At 41.3% G+C, this 20225-nt stretch overlaps 1 protein-coding gene and 2 non-coding genes across 3 annotated transcripts in view; 1 reads left to right on the top strand and 2 right to left on the bottom strand.

The window, feature by feature from the left end:
* The window catches only part of UVRAG (UV radiation resistance associated), a 328462-nt gene that overhangs the window by 30903 nt on the left and 277334 nt on the right, over nt 1–20225 (top strand). Inside the window, exon 2 of the mRNA XM_049780278.1 lies at nt 18735–18852. Coding sequence (XP_049636235.1) covers nt 18735–18852 — 118 coding nt within the window. The remainder of the gene's footprint in view (nt 1–18734; nt 18853–20225) is intronic.
* LOC126019688 (U6 spliceosomal RNA) lies at nt 8350–8456 on the bottom strand. The gene has a single exon (XR_007499317.1). It is a non-coding gene; the product is annotated as a U6 spliceosomal RNA (small nuclear RNA).
* LOC126019851 (U6 spliceosomal RNA) lies at nt 19763–19869 on the bottom strand. Its single transcript, XR_007499469.1, has one exon. It is a non-coding gene; the product is annotated as a U6 spliceosomal RNA (small nuclear RNA).

The raw sequence follows: 20225 nt of genomic DNA, 5'->3' as shown, positions 1-20225 counted from the left end.
TCCAGGGGTGATTTCTGAGTGCAGAGCCAGGAGTAATCCCTGAACATGGCCGAGTGTAGCCCAGAAACCAATCAATTGATCAATCAACCAATTAATAAATAGTTTTTTTTTTTTTTTTTTTTTTGGTCACACTTGGCAGCGTTCAGGGGTTATCCTGGCTCTATGCCCAGAAATCGCTCCTGGCAGGCTCGGGGCCCATATGGGATGCTGGGATTTGAACCATAGTCCTTTATACAAGGCAAGCAACTTACCTCCATGCTATTTCTCTGGCCCCAAAAATAAAGTGTTTTTTTTTTTTTTTTTTTTTTAAAGAAATTGTTTGCAGTGTAAGCTCATCTGTGTACTTCAGGTATCTGAAACTAAAAACGGATTCTTTAATTTTTTTTTTTTTTGGTTTTTGGGCGACACCTGGTGTTGCTCAGGGGTTACTCCTGGCTGTCTGCTCAGAAATAGCTCCTGGCAGGCACGGGGGACCATATGGGACACCGGGATTTGAACCAACCACCTTTGGTCCTGGATCGGCTGCTTGCAAGGTAAACACCGCTGTGCTATCTCTCCGGGCCCATTCTTTAATATTTTGATAAAAATACTTGATTAGGGCCGGAGCTGTGGCGCTAGCCATAAGGTGTCTGCCTTGTGCACACCAGCCTAGGATGGACCGCAGTTCAATCCCCTGGCGTTCCACATGGTCCCCCAAGCCAGGAGCGATTTCTGAATGCATAGCCAGGAGTAACCCCTGAGTGTCACCAGCTGTGGCCCAGAAACTCAAAAAAAAAACAAAAAACCGCCTTGATTATTTCACAACAATAATATTTATTGTTTTATATGAATACTATATTGAAAGCCCAAGCATTCAGTTTACACACAGAAATTATAGAATTTTATACCACTCCACAAAGGCAGTGAACACATTACATTCTACAAAATCTACAGAAATGTAAAAATTCCAACTATTGAAAGGTGCAGTTGAAGAAACAGCGTTTTTGTTGCCTTCTTATTTCCATACTTATTGGATGACTCATCTCCCTTTCTAATACCTCTGCATTACTCTAAGTAGACTTTACAGTGCCATGAGATGATCGTTACTGAAACTAGGTCATAGGGATCTGAGAGGTCATTAAATCTACAACATTTGTCTTTAATATGACAGGATGGGAGCAATAGTACAGCAGACACTGCATGCAGTTGCCTTGCATGTGGCTGACCTTGAACCACATATAAACCCCCAAATCCACCAAGAATGATCCTAAGGATAAGCCCTGAGCATTGCGAGGTGCTAGCTAGCCCCCAAATCAAATATAATATATAAATAGATACATATTTAACTATAGTATTTTATTATTAAGTATTAAAATTTTTATAGTGGAAAATGTCTTATAGTAATATAAATGGGAACAGAAAGACAAGATGATTGTATAGGGGCTTACAGGGGGAAATAAATGACTGAACATTGGGGATAGCTCAGCAGAAGAGTACCTTACCTTGCATGTACGAGGCTCTGAGCAGAATCTACAGACCACAAAAACAAGGAAAAGATAATTTAATGGAAGAGATTAAACATAGTTTAAACCAGGGGTGGCGAACAGGTGGCTCTCGAGCCGCATGTGGCTCCTGGCTAAAATGAACGAGGGTCTTAGCCTCTTATCATTATTTTGTATACTGTGGCTCTTTGCCAAGTTTGGATTTTGTTATGCTGCTTCTGAAGAGGGACCTACATCTTTGAGCGCATAGTCCCGCCCCGACTCCCATCCCTCGGAAACAACTGCACAGGCCAGAGAGCAGGGGGAGGGGGAGATGGATGGACAGCCGTGTGTCACATGTTTTGTCACATCTGGCCGTTAGTTCTTAGTGTGGAGGACATAGCACACCCTCACCATCACTGCAGGATTTTTACCCTTACTCAAAATGGCAAAATGCAATATGTGATGAATATATTATTGTTAAAATAATATGCTTTTGTGTGAGTGTTTGTCTGTTTTGGCAGGTCACTGCGTGGTGTGGCTCTCTGACTCTCACAGTTTAAAATTTTGGTTAAACATTCTGGGAAACAAGGCTTTAAATAAGACAGGGAACCTAAAGTAGCCCAGGAGAAATAAGAATTATTCACTAAAGGTGCCAGGATAAAGAAGGGGAAACAGGCAGTGAAGATCTGAGCACTATAGGAGTAAGGAGTAACTGGCCCAGTCTCAGTGGGCAAGCAGGTAATGGCTATCACATGATTCAGCAATTTCATTTTTGCAAATGCCAGCTGTCCAAGGGTATATATATATTTAGTGGAATGTTCAATAACCATGAAAAATAAAGCATGTAGGTGTTTGTACACAAATATAAAACAATTTCTAGGGGCCGGAGAGATAGCATGGAGGTAGGGCATTTGCCTTGCATGTAGAAGGACGGTGGTTCGAATCCTGGCATCCTATATGGTCCCCCAAGCCTGCCAGGAACGATTTCTGAGCATAGAGCCAGGAGTAACCCCTGAGTGCTGCTGGGTGTGACCCAAAAACCAAAACAACAACAACAACAACAAAAAAAACCTAATCTGTAAAGATACACCTACCTTGGAAAGATTTTTTTGAGGGGGAGAGTTCAGTTTGTTTTTTTTCCAGTGGTGCTCAGTAGTTGCTCCTGGCAGTGCTCGAGGGACCATATAGTATTCCAGGGTTCAAACCCAGATCAGTCACTAACAAGGCAAATGTTTCTCACCCCCACCCCCAATACTATCACTCTGGCTCTATTTGACTTTCTTTTTCTTTCTTTTTTGTTTTTTGTTTGTTTTTTTGGGGTCACACCCGGTAGTGCTCAGGGCTCAGAAATCACTTGGGAAGGCTCGGGGGACCATATGGGATGCCGGGATTCAACCACTGTCCTTCTGCATTCAAGGCAAATACCCTGCCTCCATGCTATCTCTGCAGCCCCTGACTTTCTTTTTTAAGTACAGAGTATAGTGTGTTTAGCATACTATCATTTAAGATTTTTGTTTATCTGGTTTTGGGGCCACACTCAGCAAGGCTCAGAAATTACTCCTGACTCCACAGGCAAGAATTACTCCTGGCAATGCTCAGGGAAACAAGTGAGGTGCAAGGCAAGCGCCCCATCAGCTGTACTATCTCTCTGGCTTTTTATTTTGTTTTTATTTAGGGGAGGGCCACACCTAGTGGTATTCAGGATTTACTCCTGGTTCTGTACTCAGGGATCAGGGTTCATGGGGAATCAGACCTAGGCCAGTTGTATGCAAGGCAAACGTCTTGCCTGCTATGATATTGCTCTGCCTCTGAAATCCTTTTTTTTTTTGTTTTTTTGGGTCACACCCAGCAGTGCTCAGGAATTTACTCCTGGCTCTACGCTCAGAAATCACTCCTGGCAGGCTTGGGGGACCATATGGGATGCCGGGGTTTGAACCACCGTCCTTTTGCATGCAAGGCAAACAGCCTACCACCATTGCTATCTCTCCGGCCCTGAAATCCATTTTTTAAAAGGAACATAATTATATGAATAACACCTGTTGTTCCATGAAAGAATTGGTTCTTGGAATCCAAAAGTGGTACAGAGATGCTTTATTGTATCCTCTAATAATACAGACTGAATTGTGCACCATATAAATCATCTAATAATCATTTTTTTTTTTTGTGGTTTTTGGGTCACACCCGGCAGTGCTCAGGGGTTATTCCTGGCTCCAGGCTCAGAAATTGCTCCTGGCAGGCACGGGGGACCATATGGGGCGCCGGGATTTGAACCGATGACCTCCTGCATGAAAGGCAAACGCCTTACCTCCATGCTATCTCTCCGGCCCCCTAATAATCATTTTTATCTAAAGAACCATAACTTACAAAATTGATAGTTGAATTTTAGGCAATTGCAATACCAGTTTTTTTCACCTGCATGGTGCTAGGGATCAAACCCAGAATCTTATGCTATACTATTGACCTACATTACATCTCTGTAAAACTAAATTAGAAGTCAAAGAGAGGGGCCAGAGAGATCACAGCAATAGGGTGTTTGCCTTGTACATGGTCAACTGCGGCCAACTTTGGACAGACCTGGGTTCTATCCCTGGCATCCCATATGGTCCCCTGAGCCTGCCAGGAGTGATTTTTGAGCTCAGAGTCAGGAGTAACCCTTGAGCACTGACAGGTGTGGCCCTCTCCCCCCAAAAAAGGCAAAGAGATAGTACAGGGGTTAAGATCTTGTCTTACAGTCAAGTGACAATGGTTTGATCCCTCACATAATATATGACTGCTGGGAGGGAGGGTTGGTCATACCTAAGCATGTAGAGAATATTCCTTGACCACCAGAGTATAGCCTCAAACTCCACAAAATTAAGTACTACTTCTTTTTAAACCATATGAGGCTACACAGGTATATTTATCTGTTTTAGTTCAGTAGTGTGAGGGCCAAAGAGACAGTACAAAGGCTTAAAGGATTTGACATGTATGCAGCTGGTTTGATCCCCAGTACCATATATGGTACCCTAATTCCCACCAGAAGTAATCCTTGAGCAAGGAGCTAGGAGTAAACCTTGAGTTCTGCTAGATATGGCTCTCATGCTTCACCCCCCAAAAAGCAAGAATAAACAAGTATAAACTGTATAAATAAAGCAAGTATAAACTGGAATCAATAAGCCTGCTCACTAGTATGCACATCATTTATCCGAAGGTGTCTGTTTGCTCTTCCATAAAATGGAGATACTTCCTATGAAAACACATCCTGCATGCCTACCTCTGAGGGTTATTTTAAGAATCAAATTAAATAATGGATCTAAAAGCTCTCTGAAAATTACAGAGTTCCAGAAAAAGGATGTCAAGAGAGGGATGTGGTTATCAATATAAGATAGTGAACTTGATTTAAGCATTTCTACTTTAAAGTGAGAGACAGATATAGAACTCATGTATCTAAATAGAGATGATAAGGTCACAAGAGTACAACAGACTCTCCAAATGAAAAGCATTTAATAAATATAATTAGAAAACTGCTGAACTGGAAGGCTCTTCAAGGTCAGTGACACCTTTGCTACTCGGTATCACACGGATGGAACTTGTTGGAAATACAAAATAATTCAAAACACTTTGGTCCAGAGCAATAATACAGCATGTAGACTCTTGCCTTGCATACAGACAAGATGGGTCTGATTCCCCAGCATCCCCAATCTCCACCAAAAGTGATCCCTCATCACAGAGCCAGAAGTAAGCCCTAAGCACAACTGAATTTGTGTGGTCCAAAGACATAAAACTAGAATTATTCCAACCACAGATTTATTTAATCAAAGTCTATATGTTATCAAGAGCATTGGGTACATGGTATGTACATTTTAAGTTTAGTAAACACTAATCCAGTCATTTTACTCATTTTTCAAAGAATAAAACTCAGGTGTTTTAAGTATGTTTACATTTGGGGGTGTGTGTCGGTGTTTTTGTGTCACACACCGTGACGCTCAAGGGTTACTTCTGGCTCTGCTCTCAGAAATTACTCCTGGCAGACTCAAGGAACCATATGGGATGTACTCAGTAAATCACTCCTGACAGAACCCAGGGGACCATATGGGGTGCTGGAGGTCAAACCCAGGTCAGACACATGCAAAAGGCATCCTACCTGCTACACTATCTTTCTGGCTCCTAATTTGATAATTCTAACCGAGAATCTTGATGTCTTCACTTCCCTTATTTTTTTTATTAATTGTTTTATTTAAGCACCGTGGTTACAAAATTGTTCATTATTGAATTTCAGTCCTAAAATGTAGGCCATCCTTCACCAGTGTCTCCAAAAACCAATGTCCCGCAAAACCATCGGTACATTTAAAACAAATGTTTTAAATGCATACATTGTTTCTTATCTTAATGCTATATACAGGATCCTACAGTTACTGTCGATCTGAAGAAAAAAAGAACTTTTTCACTTAACAATGTAAAAATTGTGCAAATTAATAGCTAATTAAAATATTTAATTTACCTGTTTAATGAGATTTTAGCTCCTGAACCTCAGTGCATAGCACATCAGGGCTGTAAGATGTTATCTTTATTTTCACACAGGCTTGTAAGCTATCATCTGTGAGGCTTTTGTTTTTAATATAGTTAATGTGGGAGAAGACCTCACATACATATATGAATATAAAATGTAAATAATAATTTAATTAATTTATTCAAAACTTTATTCTTTTCTTTTTAAGGGGTATTCCCACCATCAATGTTGTCCTTCCTCCACTGATCTGAGCATGCATCCCATATCCCTCTCCTTTGCCCCGTGGGCTGCTAGTATAAGTGGTCCCCTCTGTGTCTAGCTCTGGGGTCTCAAACTCAATTTACCTGGGGGCCGCAGGAGGCAAAGTCGGGGTGAGGCAGGGCCGCATAAGGGATTTCGCTTACCGAATATTTGCAATAAAAAATCGCATTAGTGGGCCCGGAGAGATAGCACAGTGGTGTTTGCCTTGCAAGCAGCCGATCCAGAACCTAAGGTGGTTGGTTCGAATCCCGGTGTCCCATATGGTCCCCCGTGCCTGCCAGGAGCTATTTCTGAGCAGACAGCCAGGAGTAACCCCTGAGCACCGCCGGGTGTGGCCCAAAAAACAAAAAACAAAAAAAAAAAAAAAAACAAAAAAAATCGCATTAGTAAAAAAAATCGCAAAAAATCGCATTAAACATTTGCATACCCCTAACGGAACTGCTTGGGGTATGGGAATGTTTTTTGCGATTTTTTTCTTACTAATGCGATTTTTATTGCGATTATTCGGTAAGCTGGCCGTGGGCCACAAAATGCTGTACGGAGGGCTGCAAACGGCCTGAGGGCTGCGAGTTTGAGACCCCTGGTCTAGCTTGTTGTAGATTACGTATTGATTCTGTTGTCGTTGGCTTTGGATTTGGTGTTTTATTCTGATCATTTTTTATTTCTACTCAATGTTCATAAGAGTGTTTGGTCTTGGCACCCTCCATTATTTCCCCCCTCAATTTATGAGGGAGAACAAGATGGTTCAAGTTAATGTGGTTCTGTTTGAAGGAAAGAAAAAAAAAGGGGTCAAAAATCAAACAAGCAAAAAATGGAAGGAGTCCTTCTATATAGGCTGTAAATTTCAATTTAGGAGAAGATAGGGGAAAAAGGAAGAAAAACATAACAATACAATACCAAAAAAGAAACCCCGAAAAGCATCACAGCAATAAAGACAACAACCAAACAATAATCACTATCCCAAAATAAAAACAACGAAGTAAAAAATTTTTAATTTGTGCTTCTATTTTTTTTTTTTGCATAAGCACAGTAAATATTGGGGAGATTAGAAAGGGAATTCCCTTGGTCTAAGAAGAACAGGGTTTCTCCACCCTTGAAGTATACTGTCATGGGAATAACTATGGGCTCTGTACATGCTCCTTTATTCTCCCCTAGGTCTTTTTGTGGTGTTTGGAAACTTTCTGTTCAGTTGTGGATGATAAAATCAGGCCTCTGTAACTAGAGATCTTGGTATCTGCACAGGTCATAGGATGGAGTTTTTCTTTACAGTTCTAGAAGTTCTGTTTTTTTTTGTTTGTTTTTGGGTCACACCCGGCAGCACTCAGGGGCTACTCCTGGCTCTATGCTCAGAAATCGCCCCTGGCAGGCTTGGGGGACCATATGGGACGCCAGGATTCTAACCACCATTCTTCTGCATGTGAGGCTGTGCTATTTCTCCAGCCCCATCACCACTGTTGTTTTAATCAGTTTTCTGTAGTTGGTGGTCTTGGTTTTTGCACCAATCCTAGGACGAAGCCTAGGATGGAGTCTTCAATTATGTTTCCAGTAGTTCTGCTCAGTTGCAGTTGTTTCAGTCATACCCCTAGAATTAGAGATCTTGGTTGTTGTACAGATCATAGGCCAAAGTCTAGACTAGGGTATTTTTATTGGTCCCAGGATAAGTTCTTCCCAGTCATGTAGTTAGGGATCTTGGCTTTTGCACAGATCAAAGGATGATGTATCTTCTGATTTCATCTTATCATTAGGTGGTGAGATAAGATAACCTGCTCTTAGATCAAGTTGTTGTCATTTCCTCATTGTCAGGATGTGATATCAAAACTGGCTCATGTTGGTGACAGAGCAGTATTAAGAATGTCCCAGAGGGAGTTTGGTTCCTGGAGCTGTTGTGGAGAACTATGTCGGTTCTAGGGTTTGGTTTGGGCGATCCAAGGTCCATCCTGGATTTGGCTGCCTGCAAGGCAAACACCCTACTGCTGTGCCATCGCTCTGGCTTCTGGATTCAGCTTTTTGATCCATTTTGCCACTCTGTCTCTTAATTGGTGCATTTAGTCCATTGACATTGATTGTCATGGAGTTTGGTGTATTTTTTGTGTCTGCCTTGGTTTAGAGTAGACCCTTCAGCTCTTTTTTTTTTTTTTAAATATGGAACGCTTCACGAATTTGCATGTCATCCTTGCGCAGGGGCCATGCTAATCTTCTCTGTATCATTCCAATTTTAGTATATGTGCTGCCAAAGCGAGCACGACCCTTCAGCTCTTATTTTAAGGTTGGTTTTGAGTCTAAAGTTTCTGAGCTGTTGTTTATCCGAAGCTGTGTGTCCTTCCTTCAAACCTGAATGCAAGTCTGGCTGTGCTCTTGTACTCTGTACTCTGTACTCTTCCAACTCTGGAAGTACTCTCGGCAAAGCATTAATTTCATTGAGTTTTGTCTCTATAGGCCACCACTGTTTCTGGGCATTGAAGGTTGCTTGTGACAAATCTGCTTTAAATCGTAAGGATGCCTCTTTGTATATAATTTCTCTTTTTGATGGTGCTTTCAGTATTTTTTGGGGGGGGGGGCACACCCTGTGACGCTCAGGGGTTACTCCTAGCTATGTGCTCAGAAATCGCTCCTGGCTCAGAGACCCTGAGGATAGAACTAAGGTCTGTCCTGGATCGGCCACGTGGAAGGCAAACAACTTACTGCTGTTCTATCATTCTGGCCCCATGCTTTCAGTATTTTATCTCTACTTTTGGGTTTTATTATTGTGACTATTATGTACCTTGGGCTCTTTTCTATGGATCTCTTTTAGCTGGTACTCTTTGGGCATCCAGAGTATGGTTGCACGCACTCTTTAGTTCTGGGAATTTTTCAATGATTCCCTTGACTATTGAATTTTCATTGTTTTTTTTTCCCTGGGTCTCTAGATGCCTGGGTCTTGGACACCAGGGTTCTTTGTGTTCCCATTTTGGACTTTGATGTATAGTACTGTCATTAAGTGTTGTGGTACAGCTCCTTTACTGGAAGAAATGACAGCTACGGAGCAAAATGGAGTGGTTGCACTCTTGGTCTCACACTCAGCTGAACTCTGGGAATTCCCCCCCCCCCCAAACTCCTCCCACAACTGATAGGTAACTTGGTGTGGATTCATGTTCAGGTTCCGGAGGTTAAACCAATCTCTGGCCTCTGCTTGTGGCTACTATCTTGTTTGTCTCCCACTAAGCTGACCTTTTGTATTTTTATAAAATAAGACTGGGGGCTGGAGTCATAGCATAGTGGTAGGGCGTTTGCCTTGTACCTGGCTGACCCAGGGCAGACGTGGGTTTGATCCCTGGCATCCCATATGGTCCCCCAAAGCCAGGAGCGATTTCTGAGTGCATAGCCAGGAGTAACCCCTGAGCATCACTGGGTGTGGCCCAAAATCCAAAAAACAAAGCAACAATAAAAAAACCCAAGCCAAATAACTGACCTTTGTCAAATTTGAGTCTAGGTTCAAGGATCTAAGATGGGGCCAGAGGTAGGAGGTAGCATGGAGGTAAGGCGTTTGCCTTGCATGCAGAAGGACGGTGGTTTGAATCCCAGCATCCCCAAGTCTGCTAGGAGCGATTTCTGAGCATAGAGCCAGGAGTAACCCCTGAGTGCTGCCGGGTGTGACCCCAAAACAAAACAAAACAAAAAGGATCTAAGAAGATAGTTCAAGGGGCCACTGCACGTGCTTTATATGCAGGACCCCAGGCACTGCTTGGTCCTCTGAACACTGAGCTGTGAGTAGCTCCTGAACACCACTAGATGTGTCCCTAAAATAAACACAAAGTTTCCTCTTTTCAGTTTTTGGGCTACACCTGCCAGCACTCAGTGGTTACTACCGACTCTGCACTCAGAAGTTAATCCTGGCAGGCTTGGGGGACCATATGGTAGACCAGGTATTGAACATGGGTAAACTGTGTGCAAGGCAAATGCCCTATCCGCTGTGCTCTCTTTCTGGCCCCCCAACTTTCTTTCTTTAAAATAATTATTTTGGAGTTTTGGGTCATACCAGGTGTGCTCAGGGTTTAATTCTAGCTCTGCACATAGGGATCACTTCTTTTGGGGTTCAGGGGTCCATATTGTGCTGCTGGGGATCAAACCATGGTTGGCAACACCATGTAAGGTAAACATGCTACCTGCTGTACTGTCTCCCTATCCCTAAAAAGAATTCTTTTTTTGGGGGGGGGGGCACACCCAGTGACGCTCAGAAGTCACTCCTGGCTGTGCCCAGAAATCGCTCCTGGCTTGGGGGACCATATGGGACACCTGGGGATCGAACCGTGGTCCACACTAGGCTAGCGCCAGCAAGGCAGATGCAGATGGCTTACCACTCTGCGCCACTGCTCCAGCCCCTAAAAAAGAATTCTTGATTCAGTAATTGGGCATTTTTACATGGTTACGTGTAATATCCAGATAAATATATGTAATATATGTGCATATGTGTAAAACTTATTTTTTTCTAGGTTTGCTTTTGTTACCCCTCAAAAAATAATAAGTAACAATAAGTCAGGTTTTCCTGAAATAACCTTGGCCTTAATTCTTCCATTTCATTTAGCCTGAGAAGAGTTTCTGAGAATAAGTTTCTGACTTGAAAAGAAATGGGCTGAGAATATGGATGGGGGAAAGGTGTTCAGGACCAGTTTGACCACATTTTCAAACTAAGAGCTATTCCTGGTGCCGGATAAATAATATAGCATGTAGGGCATTTTCCTTGCACACAGCCAATCTGGGTTTGATCCCCAGCATCACATCTGGTGTCCTGAGCACTCTAGAAATGAGCCCCAATGGGCCAGAGCGATAGCACAGCAGTGGGGTGTTTGTCTTGTACGTGGCTCATCCAGACGGACCTGGGTTTGATCCCTAGCATCCCATGTGGTCCCCGAGCCATTCTGAGCGAAGAGCCAGGAGTAACTACTTAGTGTCACCAGGTGTGGTCTACTCCCCCCCCCCCAAAAAAAAAAAAGAAATGTCCCCTGAGTGCAGAGCCAGAAGAGCTCTAAGTGCTGCTGGGTGTGGTCCTAAAACAAAACAAAAATTTCTTCTAGAATCTGTGATTATCTGCAATAGGAATCTGAGAACTATAGCCACTAGTTTCTGGATTTTGAAATGGCAGATGAGTTAAGAACGATTTTTATGAGCCAGCAATTTGGATTAAAGGGGTGGCAGGCCTGTGCCAGGCATGTGTGATGTGAGTTTGATCCCTGTCATTTTATATTCTCTTTCCGAAACCCCCTTCCTCTGAGCAGTGCACAGGTGGACCTATCACTGAAAACTTCCTCAGTGTTGCGCCTTGGGAAGTATAAACATTGAACCATCAGGTTTACACAGCTGGAGATGACCCAGGTTAAAAAAATAAAATAGTTTTTAAATAAATAAATAAATAAATAAATAAAAAATAAAATAATTAAATAATTATAAAATAATTAAATAAATAAATAATAATAATAAATAAATAAAATGATTAAAATAAAATAATATAAAAATAAAATAAATAAAAAATAAAATAATTAAAATCAATTTTTCTTTTTGGGCCACACCTACTGTTGCTTCTGGTTCTGTGTTTTTTTATTATGGTGCTTGGGGACCCCTATATGGTGCTAGGGAACAAATCAGATCAGATTTACAAGATTACTTGTAAGGCAAGTAAGTGCCTTAGCTGCTGTGCTGATTACTTTAGTTTCAAAGATAACTTTGCATAGGTTGAAACTGTTAAATTTAGTATTCAAACAGATAGGCACCATGAATGATTTAATTTTGGGTCTTTAAATTTAACACATGTCAAATAAAATAATCACCTCTGTTTGTAGTAAAGGAAGAAAACTTTAATTTTTAGATTTTAAGTTTTTTCAGGGGAAGTTAACAAATGAATTTGAAAAAAAGAATGATTTATTAACAAATGAATTCTCTTATTTCCCCTAGATCCTATTTATAGGGCCACAGTTGGGACAAGTGACTAATTTCTCTCTAGAGGAGAGCTTTGTATAAAGTAATTTAGTAAAGTAACAGTATTGGGGCTTGGAGCAGAGTGTAGCAGTCGCATTCCTGTCCAGCACTTTGTGGTCCCTTGAGCATTGAGCATCAATAGATGCATCGCTAGTTTGATCTAGAATCCCAGCACTAGTAGGGCCACAGCAGCATTGCTTTTGGGGACTTCCTTCAAACTATTAGCTGGTTTGCTGCGGATCAATGCTGGTACCATCTCCCACCCCCTGAAAATGAAATAGCATTGTTGGTGGATGGTACTTCATAATATACTGTTACAAGAAAAATACATAAAAAAAGAAAGAAAAATACATATTTTAATTCTTAGGTTTGAGGAAATGAAATTTAAGAATAATTTGTCTTAAGACTATTTTGTTTTGTTTTTGAGACACACCTAGTAACACTAGGGCTTACTTCTGTCTCTACTCTCAGGGATCACTCCTAGTGGCTTGGGGGGACATAAGTTTTTTCCTCTGTTGAATACAGGGCCTCATCATATGCAGAGCCATATTGTTGAGTTACATAAAATTTGGTAACTGAAAGCTATGCAGTTTCATAACTTATTTTGCTCACAAATAAACAGCTTGGTTCAGCCTTACAGGGAGCAATTTATCTCTCTGCTTATTTCATGTCATTGTGACTGCTCAAAGGCTAGGCATTGAAATGGTCACTTATATGTCTAGCTACAGCTGATAGATAGGTCAGCTGGTTCTATGGAGACACTTAAAAAGCCCTTTGCATGTGACTACTTAGTTCCTCCCTTTGGTTATTGAGTTCTAAGTGGAGGCATCCTAAGCAAAGATTTGACAGCCTTTATGATTTAATCTTAGAAGCCAGTATTATTTGTGCCTTAGTCATGGGTTTACCCCAGTTAGGCAGGAGGGAACATTGGTTACATTGGAGTAGATAATGTAGCAGAGCTTGCAGGAGGGGTTGAGGAGGTTGCAGGAGAGCTTGCAGGAGGGATATATTATTAGTATGATTGACCATTGTTTAGAAACTAATTTCCTGGAACCCTAACAATAGGACAGCAGGTAGGGTGGTTTGCCTTGCACATGGCCAACCCAGGTTCAATCCCCAGCATCCCATCAGGTTCCCTGAGCCTGCCAGAAATAATTTCTGAGTGTCTGAGTGCAAAGTCAGTAACTGTCTCCCTCCAAGATACTAATTTCCTTAGGGTGTATTATTTGTTTTAATGGGTATGTCTTTAATTGCAACTGTAATTTTGTTCCCCTCCCACCACCCTCCCTACAAGCCCTGCAGGTTGCAAATAGGAAGCACGGTAGCCAGAGTGGTGTCCACTTAAATGGAGAGAATGATTTACTTGACACACTGTCAAAGTGGGGAGTGAGTGAACTCTGTTAGAAGTGATCCATGCTATATGGATGCTGGGACCATCAGTCCTCCAAGGCAGTCAACTGTACCTAAGGCCCACTTGATCTACAATCTACAAGGCATGGGGACTGGTTCCTTTTACCTGAGCTTTTGGGAAGCTGCGTCTTAGGGCCAGAGAGAATTTACCTTTTTTAAATTTGGTTCTCAAGACTTACTTCTGGCTCTGCACTCAGGGGCTTACTGTTGGTTGGGCTCAGAGGACCATATGGTGCTGGGGATTGAACCTAGTTCTGCTACATGGTAAGTTCCCTACCCCTTGTATGATCCTTTGGCTCTGAGAGTTGGCTGTTTTCAGGAAAGAAAGTTATGATTGCTGCTTAGGTTTCTCAGCCTCGTTTTCGGTTTTTGCAGAAAAAGAAATTAGGAGGAGACATAGTGAAGTAAAGAAATTTTTATTAAAGGGGGAGAGAGAAAAGAAAATGCATTCAAGACAGAACAAGTGCTTTTTTTGAGAGACAAAAATGCAAAGAGAGGGAACCCCATACAATAAAGGAATTACACATTCCAAGATGGGACGAAGATGATTCCAGGGTGAACTGTGCACTATTTGCTTTTGCAAAGTTGCTTTTATAAGTTATTCCCAAATTGTTTTGTATGTGGCTTTCTGTGTAGATAAGAGTCCTTTTGCCTTGTCAGTGATAAAGAACTTGGAATATTTGGTAGTTTTCTCTCATTCTTTTTTCATGGTCTTTTGTTTCCTTTGACATTTCTCTTGTGAGGTCCAGCTTTCTTTGGCCTGGCACTGGAGTCATTCCGAGTCTTTTCTTTTCTTTTCTTTTCTTTTCTTTTCTTTTCTTTTCTTTTCTTTTCTTTTCTTTTCTTTTCTTTTCTTTTCTTTTCTTTTCTTTTCTTTTCTTTTCTTTCCTTTTCTTTTCTTTTCTTTTCTGTCCTTTCCTTTCCTTTCCTTTCCTTTCCTTTCCTTTCCTTTCCTTTCCTTTCCTTTCCTTTCCTTTCCTTTCCTTTCCCTTTCCCTTTCCCTTTCCCTTTCCTTTCCTTTTTCCATTCCGAGTTTTATCAGGTTCCATTCTCTAGATCTCCAAAGGCTTTCATGGTTTTGGGCATGCAGATGGTCTGGTACAGAGTAGTTTTTCTTTTTTCTTTTTGTTTTGGATCTCATTCAGTGGTACTCAGTGTTTACTCCTAGCTTTGCACTCAGATTTTACTCCTGCCTTTATTCAGGCAGCAAAATCGTGTGTGAGGAATTGAACCTGGGCTAGTTGTGTGCAAGGCAAGCACCCTACTCATTGTATTCTCAGTCTATGCCTTAGTAACTTTTTTTTTAAACAGGATATCTTGTTTTTATTAATTCCCAGAATCCATTGTCAAAATCTTCCTGATTGACTTATTTCTCTCTCTCTCTCTCTCTCTCTCTCTCTCTCTCTCTCTCTCTCTCTCTCTCTCTCTCTCTCTCTCTCTCTCAGGGGATCATATGGAATGCTGGGATTCAAACCATCTTCCATCTATCTTCCATCTGCGTGCAAAGCAAACGCCCTACTGCTATGCTATCTCTCCTGCCCCCCCCCCCTTTTTTTTGTTTTTGGGTCATACTGGCAGCTGCTCAGAAATCGCTCCTGCCAGTCTCGGGGGACCATAGGGGATGCCTGGTTTCGAACCACCATCCTTCTGCATGTAAGGCAAATGCCTTACCTCCATGCTATCTCTCTGGCCCCTATTTTTTTTAACTTAATAATTTATTTATTTGGATGAGATTCAGCTTGTTAAACATCTGAATTAAAATAGTTAAAAGGATCTCATACAATTTATAAGTATTATACACACTGCTATTTACACAATAGCATTAGCACTTGGATTTGGGAAGCATGAATATCATACATTTTAGTGCCTTGATCCATTTGTAACATTCAAGGAGCCCTATTTCAGAAACAGTTTTCTAATCTGAACTAAAGAGACAGATGCCACTAAATAGCCCACACGGTATATTTTAAAAAACTATAGAAATGCAACCAGAAGTCTATAGATTATCACAGGAGACAGACTAGCAATGCCCCAACTATCATGGCAGTGAGACTCTGGCTAGATTTTGTTGGGTCCTGCTGAATTCTATACTCAGAGCCTGCCTCAGTAATACCTGGGATAGGGCCCGAGTAATAGTATAGCAGGTAGGGTACTAGCATTGCATGCGACCAACCTGGGTTTGATCCTTGATATGCCATATAGTCTCCTTCACCCTGCATATGCCCTGTTTCATATGTGTATAATGCTTATAAATTTTAACTATGATCCTTGAGCATAGAGCCAAGAATAAGCCCTGACATTGCTGTGTGTGGCCCCAAAACAACAGAAACCCCCCAATAAACAAAATACCTGTGGGATATTAGTTTATTTATATATCTCTTTCCTTTTGCCTTTGCTGTCTTTCAGACAAACTTCAGGGGTTCACACTTTGGCTTGGTTGTGTTGCTCCCTCTTAATTGCGGTATTTGCTAGTTTGTACATTTGTTTGTACACTCGACTATGGTGCTTGCTAGAGGTTGCACTCCTTTAATTGTGCTGCTTGAGCTTATTCTGGTCATGCTTGCTGGGGGAAGGGAACGTTCACACATGCTTGTTCAGAGGTGCACTCCTGGCTATTGTCATATATCTTGAGTTATGATGCTTGCTGGGGATTGTATGCTTTACGTGGTAGTTCTTGCACACGTGGTTGTGCCCTAGAAATAGCATACTGTTATGATTTGGGGAATGCCAGGTTAACCTGCTGGGACTAGACTTGATTGATGTGTGTGAGCTGCATTGGGATTAAATTCATGGCCTCACATTTGTTAAACAGCAGGTACTTTTTGTCACGGTGCTCATTTAAAGGCACCTGCCCTTTTAAAAAAATTCTTTGCCACTTTTCTATTGAACTATGAATTGTTTATATTGTTGATTTACAGTAACTCTAGCTTAAGCATTATAGATTCAGAATTAGTTGTAAAGGTATCTCTTTGCTCTTGGGAGTAGTGTGTAAGGTCATTTAAGGTGTGTTTGGTAATGGTGGGATGGTTTAAGTTGAAGATAGAGGGCATTTGTGGAGTGATTGTGGGTTTATTTATTTTTTTTAGATTTTTCGATCACACCTGGTGGCACTCGGGGTTACTCCTGGCTCTGCACTCAGAAATCACCCCTGGTAACTCTGGGGACCATATGGGTTGCCCCAAATCGAACCAGGGTCCGTCCTGTGTTGGCTGCATGCCAGGCAAATGCCCTACTGCTGTGCCATCGCTCTGGCCCCATATTTGACCATTAGAGTGTTTTTATTTTTTTTTGGTAACTGTGGTACAAGACCTTTCACCTGACTTCTAAACTTTTTTTATTTTAGTTTTTTGGTTTTGAGTCGCACCCAGTGTCGCTCAGGGGTTACTTCTTGTTCTGCGTTCAGAAATTATTATTGGCAGGCTTGGGGGACCATATGCGATGCCATATGGATTGAACCAGGGTCGGCTGTGTGCAAGGCAAATGTACTACCCGATATGCTATCGCCCTACTCTCATGACTGTAATTATATATTATAGGGTTCTGGCGCCAGGTCCCCCAACAAGGCTGATGCAAGGGTGGGTAAGGGTCTCTTCTAGCCAGATGGCCTCTAGGCTGGACTTGGGAAAGAGAGGGAAGACTGAGCCATAGACACTCATAGGGGAAGCATTGTCAGAGCAATGGACTTTCTTTATTGAAGGTAGGGACAAGGCTTTTAAGGGTAAACTTTAGGGGGAAACAGAATGTGGGTAATACAGTTTAGACATTACAGCAACAGGATGGTATGCAGAGACAACAGTCACAAGGTACATGGCATAATTAATTTGGATGGTATGCAGAGATAGCAGTTACAATGCCTATGGCAATAGTAAATTAGGAAGCATGTAAAGAGAGCATAGCAGTGCCCATGGCATCATTAAAACAGGAAGCATGCAAAGATAGCATAGCAATGCCCATGGCATCATTAAATCAGGAAGCATGTAAAGATAGTGGTTGCAATGCTTGTGGCATATCAGCCTAGACAGGTTGTTTGACCTGGAGACTTTCTCCTGCACTCAAAACAGCAGGGACACAAGTCTCTAAATAGAGACTTTAATTTATATTCAAGGCCAACCTGTAGAAATCTCCTTATTTCCTGGCCTCTCTCCCCATAATATATTATATACATAAAACCTATATATACATATATATGTATGTATATGTATATATGTTTTTCAGCTGTACTCAGCAATTCTCAGAGATTATTCCTATGCAGGGCTAGCTAAGAATAGCAAATGCTTAAAAGGTTATGATATAGGCGACACATGTGGTGAATAGGGCATGAATAAAGTTGATGCTTCCTGATGCCTGTCTCTGGATAAGTCTGATTCCGCAGTTCACCTAAACCTGGGACCTGCCAGCTGGATGGGGGTTGCGGAGCCACGTGGCCTGGGATGGCAGAGAAAAATCCTTCCATCCTTAACCATCCAGTCCATCGTTAATTATTTAATACAACACTGCATGAAAGGCAAACACTCTGCTTCCATGCTATCTCTCCAGCCCCGTATCCAGCAATTTCTAAACATTTTTCTTTTAAAAAAAGATTTGTTATTATTTTATATTTATAACAACCATAAAAAATGAATTGGGACACTGGAACGATAGTACAACAGCATGCAAGTGTAGTGTTTACCTTGTATGCAGCTGACCTTGTTCAGTCTGTGGCATCGGATATGGTCCCCAGTATTCTCATGCTTAATTCTTTTTTTTCCTTTGCTTTTTGGGCCACACCTGTTACTCCTGGCTATGTTACTCCTGGCTTGGGGGACCATATGGGATGCTGTGGATCGAACCAAGGTTGGTCCTGGATTGGTTGCATGCGAGGCAAATGCCCTTCTGCTGTGTTATCACTCCAGCCTCTCATGCTTAATTCTTGAGTGCAGAGCCAGGCATAACCCCTGAGTATTGCTGGGTGTGGCCAAGCCCCCTAACAAACAAAAAGGCAAAAAAAAGAAAAAAAAGAAAAAAAAAAGGATAGGGTTGGTTATCTTATTTGAATGATTTTATTTCACAAGGATGCTTAGGCACGCATAATACTGGCTTAACATTTCTGATTCCAAAAATGTGATCAGGATCTGTAATATAGTTAATTTTTGAATTGTAACTTTCTCTTTGTTGTATTTTAGAGACGGCTTAGACATCTTCGGAACATCGCTGCCCGCAACATTGTTAATAGAAATGGCCAGCAGCTCCTTGATACCTACTTCACACTTCACCTGTGTAGTACTGAAAAGATATATAAAGGTAAGAACTTTGAACTTGCTACTACTCACAGATCTCATTATTATTATTATTATTGTTTTTTCAGTGCTGCTTGGTTTTTGGAAAGCTAAATTTTCATGTTGTTTGGAAATACTTTTTTTTTTGTTTGTTTTTGGGGGGCCACACCCGGTGGTGCTCAGGGGTTACTCCTGGCTGTCTGCTCAGAAATAGCTCCTGGCAGGCACGGGGGACCATATGGGACACTGGGATTCGAACCAACTACCTTTGGTCCTGGATCGGCTGCTTGCAAGGCAAACGCCGCTGTGCTATCTCTCCGGGCCCCTGTTTGGAACTACTTTAAGAATATATACAATAATAGTTGTTAGGTAATTCTTTTGGATAACTGAACAATTTGTGCTTAATTTTCTCCATAATATTTAAGAACACTTGACATGAGCTGTTTACTTACATTGCTAATCTTTGTCTCTCGTTTAAAAATATTCTAAATTCATGGGGCCAGAACGATAGCACAGTGGGTAGGGAATTTGCTTTGTATGAGGCTTACCTGGGCTAGATCCTCAGCATTCCATATGGCCCCCCATGCCTGCCAGGAATGATTTCTGAGCACAGAGCCAGGAGCGCAGCCAGGCGTGGCCCCAAAACAAAACTAAGTTCTATGAAGGCAGAAACTTGTATATCATTTTTTTTAGGTCAGTATTATTCATTGTATTATCTCTAATTCTTAGAATAGTATTGATTACCCATTAAGTTAAGCCATTATTTTTTTCATTTAATTTCTGAATAGGCAGTGAGTTTATGGATCAAAAAATACACATATAAAGATGTATAGTTTAGTCTTTATTTTCACCTGTTCTTTTCTCCCAAACTTTCTATCCCACCCTGATAAATGTTATTCAAACTGCTTTGCATTTTTCACTTAATATGTTTTTTTTTAAATATGGAATGCTTCATGAATTTGCATGTCATCCTTGCACAGAGGCCATGCTAATCTTCTCTGCATTGTGCCAATTTTAGTATATGTGCTGCTGAAGTGAGCACCACTTAATATGATTTAGTCATTTTTTCTGTATTATGGAGAGCTTTTCTAATTTTTTTCCTTTATATTTTGGATTGAATAGATAATACCATAATTTATTAAACTGACTCCTATTGGTAAATATTTTATATTAGGAGGTTGGTTGTTCCATTCTCTGCTGTACATAGAGTACTGCATTGAATTTCTTTCTGAGTTTTTTTTTTTTTTTTTTTGGTTTTTGGGTCACACCCTGCAGCGCTCAGGGGTTACTCCTTTCTGTATGCTCAGAAATCATTCCTAGCAGGATCGGGGGACCATATGGGATGCCGGGATTCAAACCACCGTCCTTCTGCGTCTAAGGCAAATGCCTTATCTCCAT

Source organism: Suncus etruscus, chromosome 9 (genome assembly GCF_024139225.1).
Source record: "Suncus etruscus isolate mSunEtr1 chromosome 9, mSunEtr1.pri.cur, whole genome shotgun sequence".
In the NCBI taxonomy this organism is placed as follows: domain Eukaryota; kingdom Metazoa; phylum Chordata; class Mammalia; order Eulipotyphla; family Soricidae; genus Suncus; species Suncus etruscus.
This window is presented reverse-complemented; position numbering and strand designations above follow the sequence as displayed.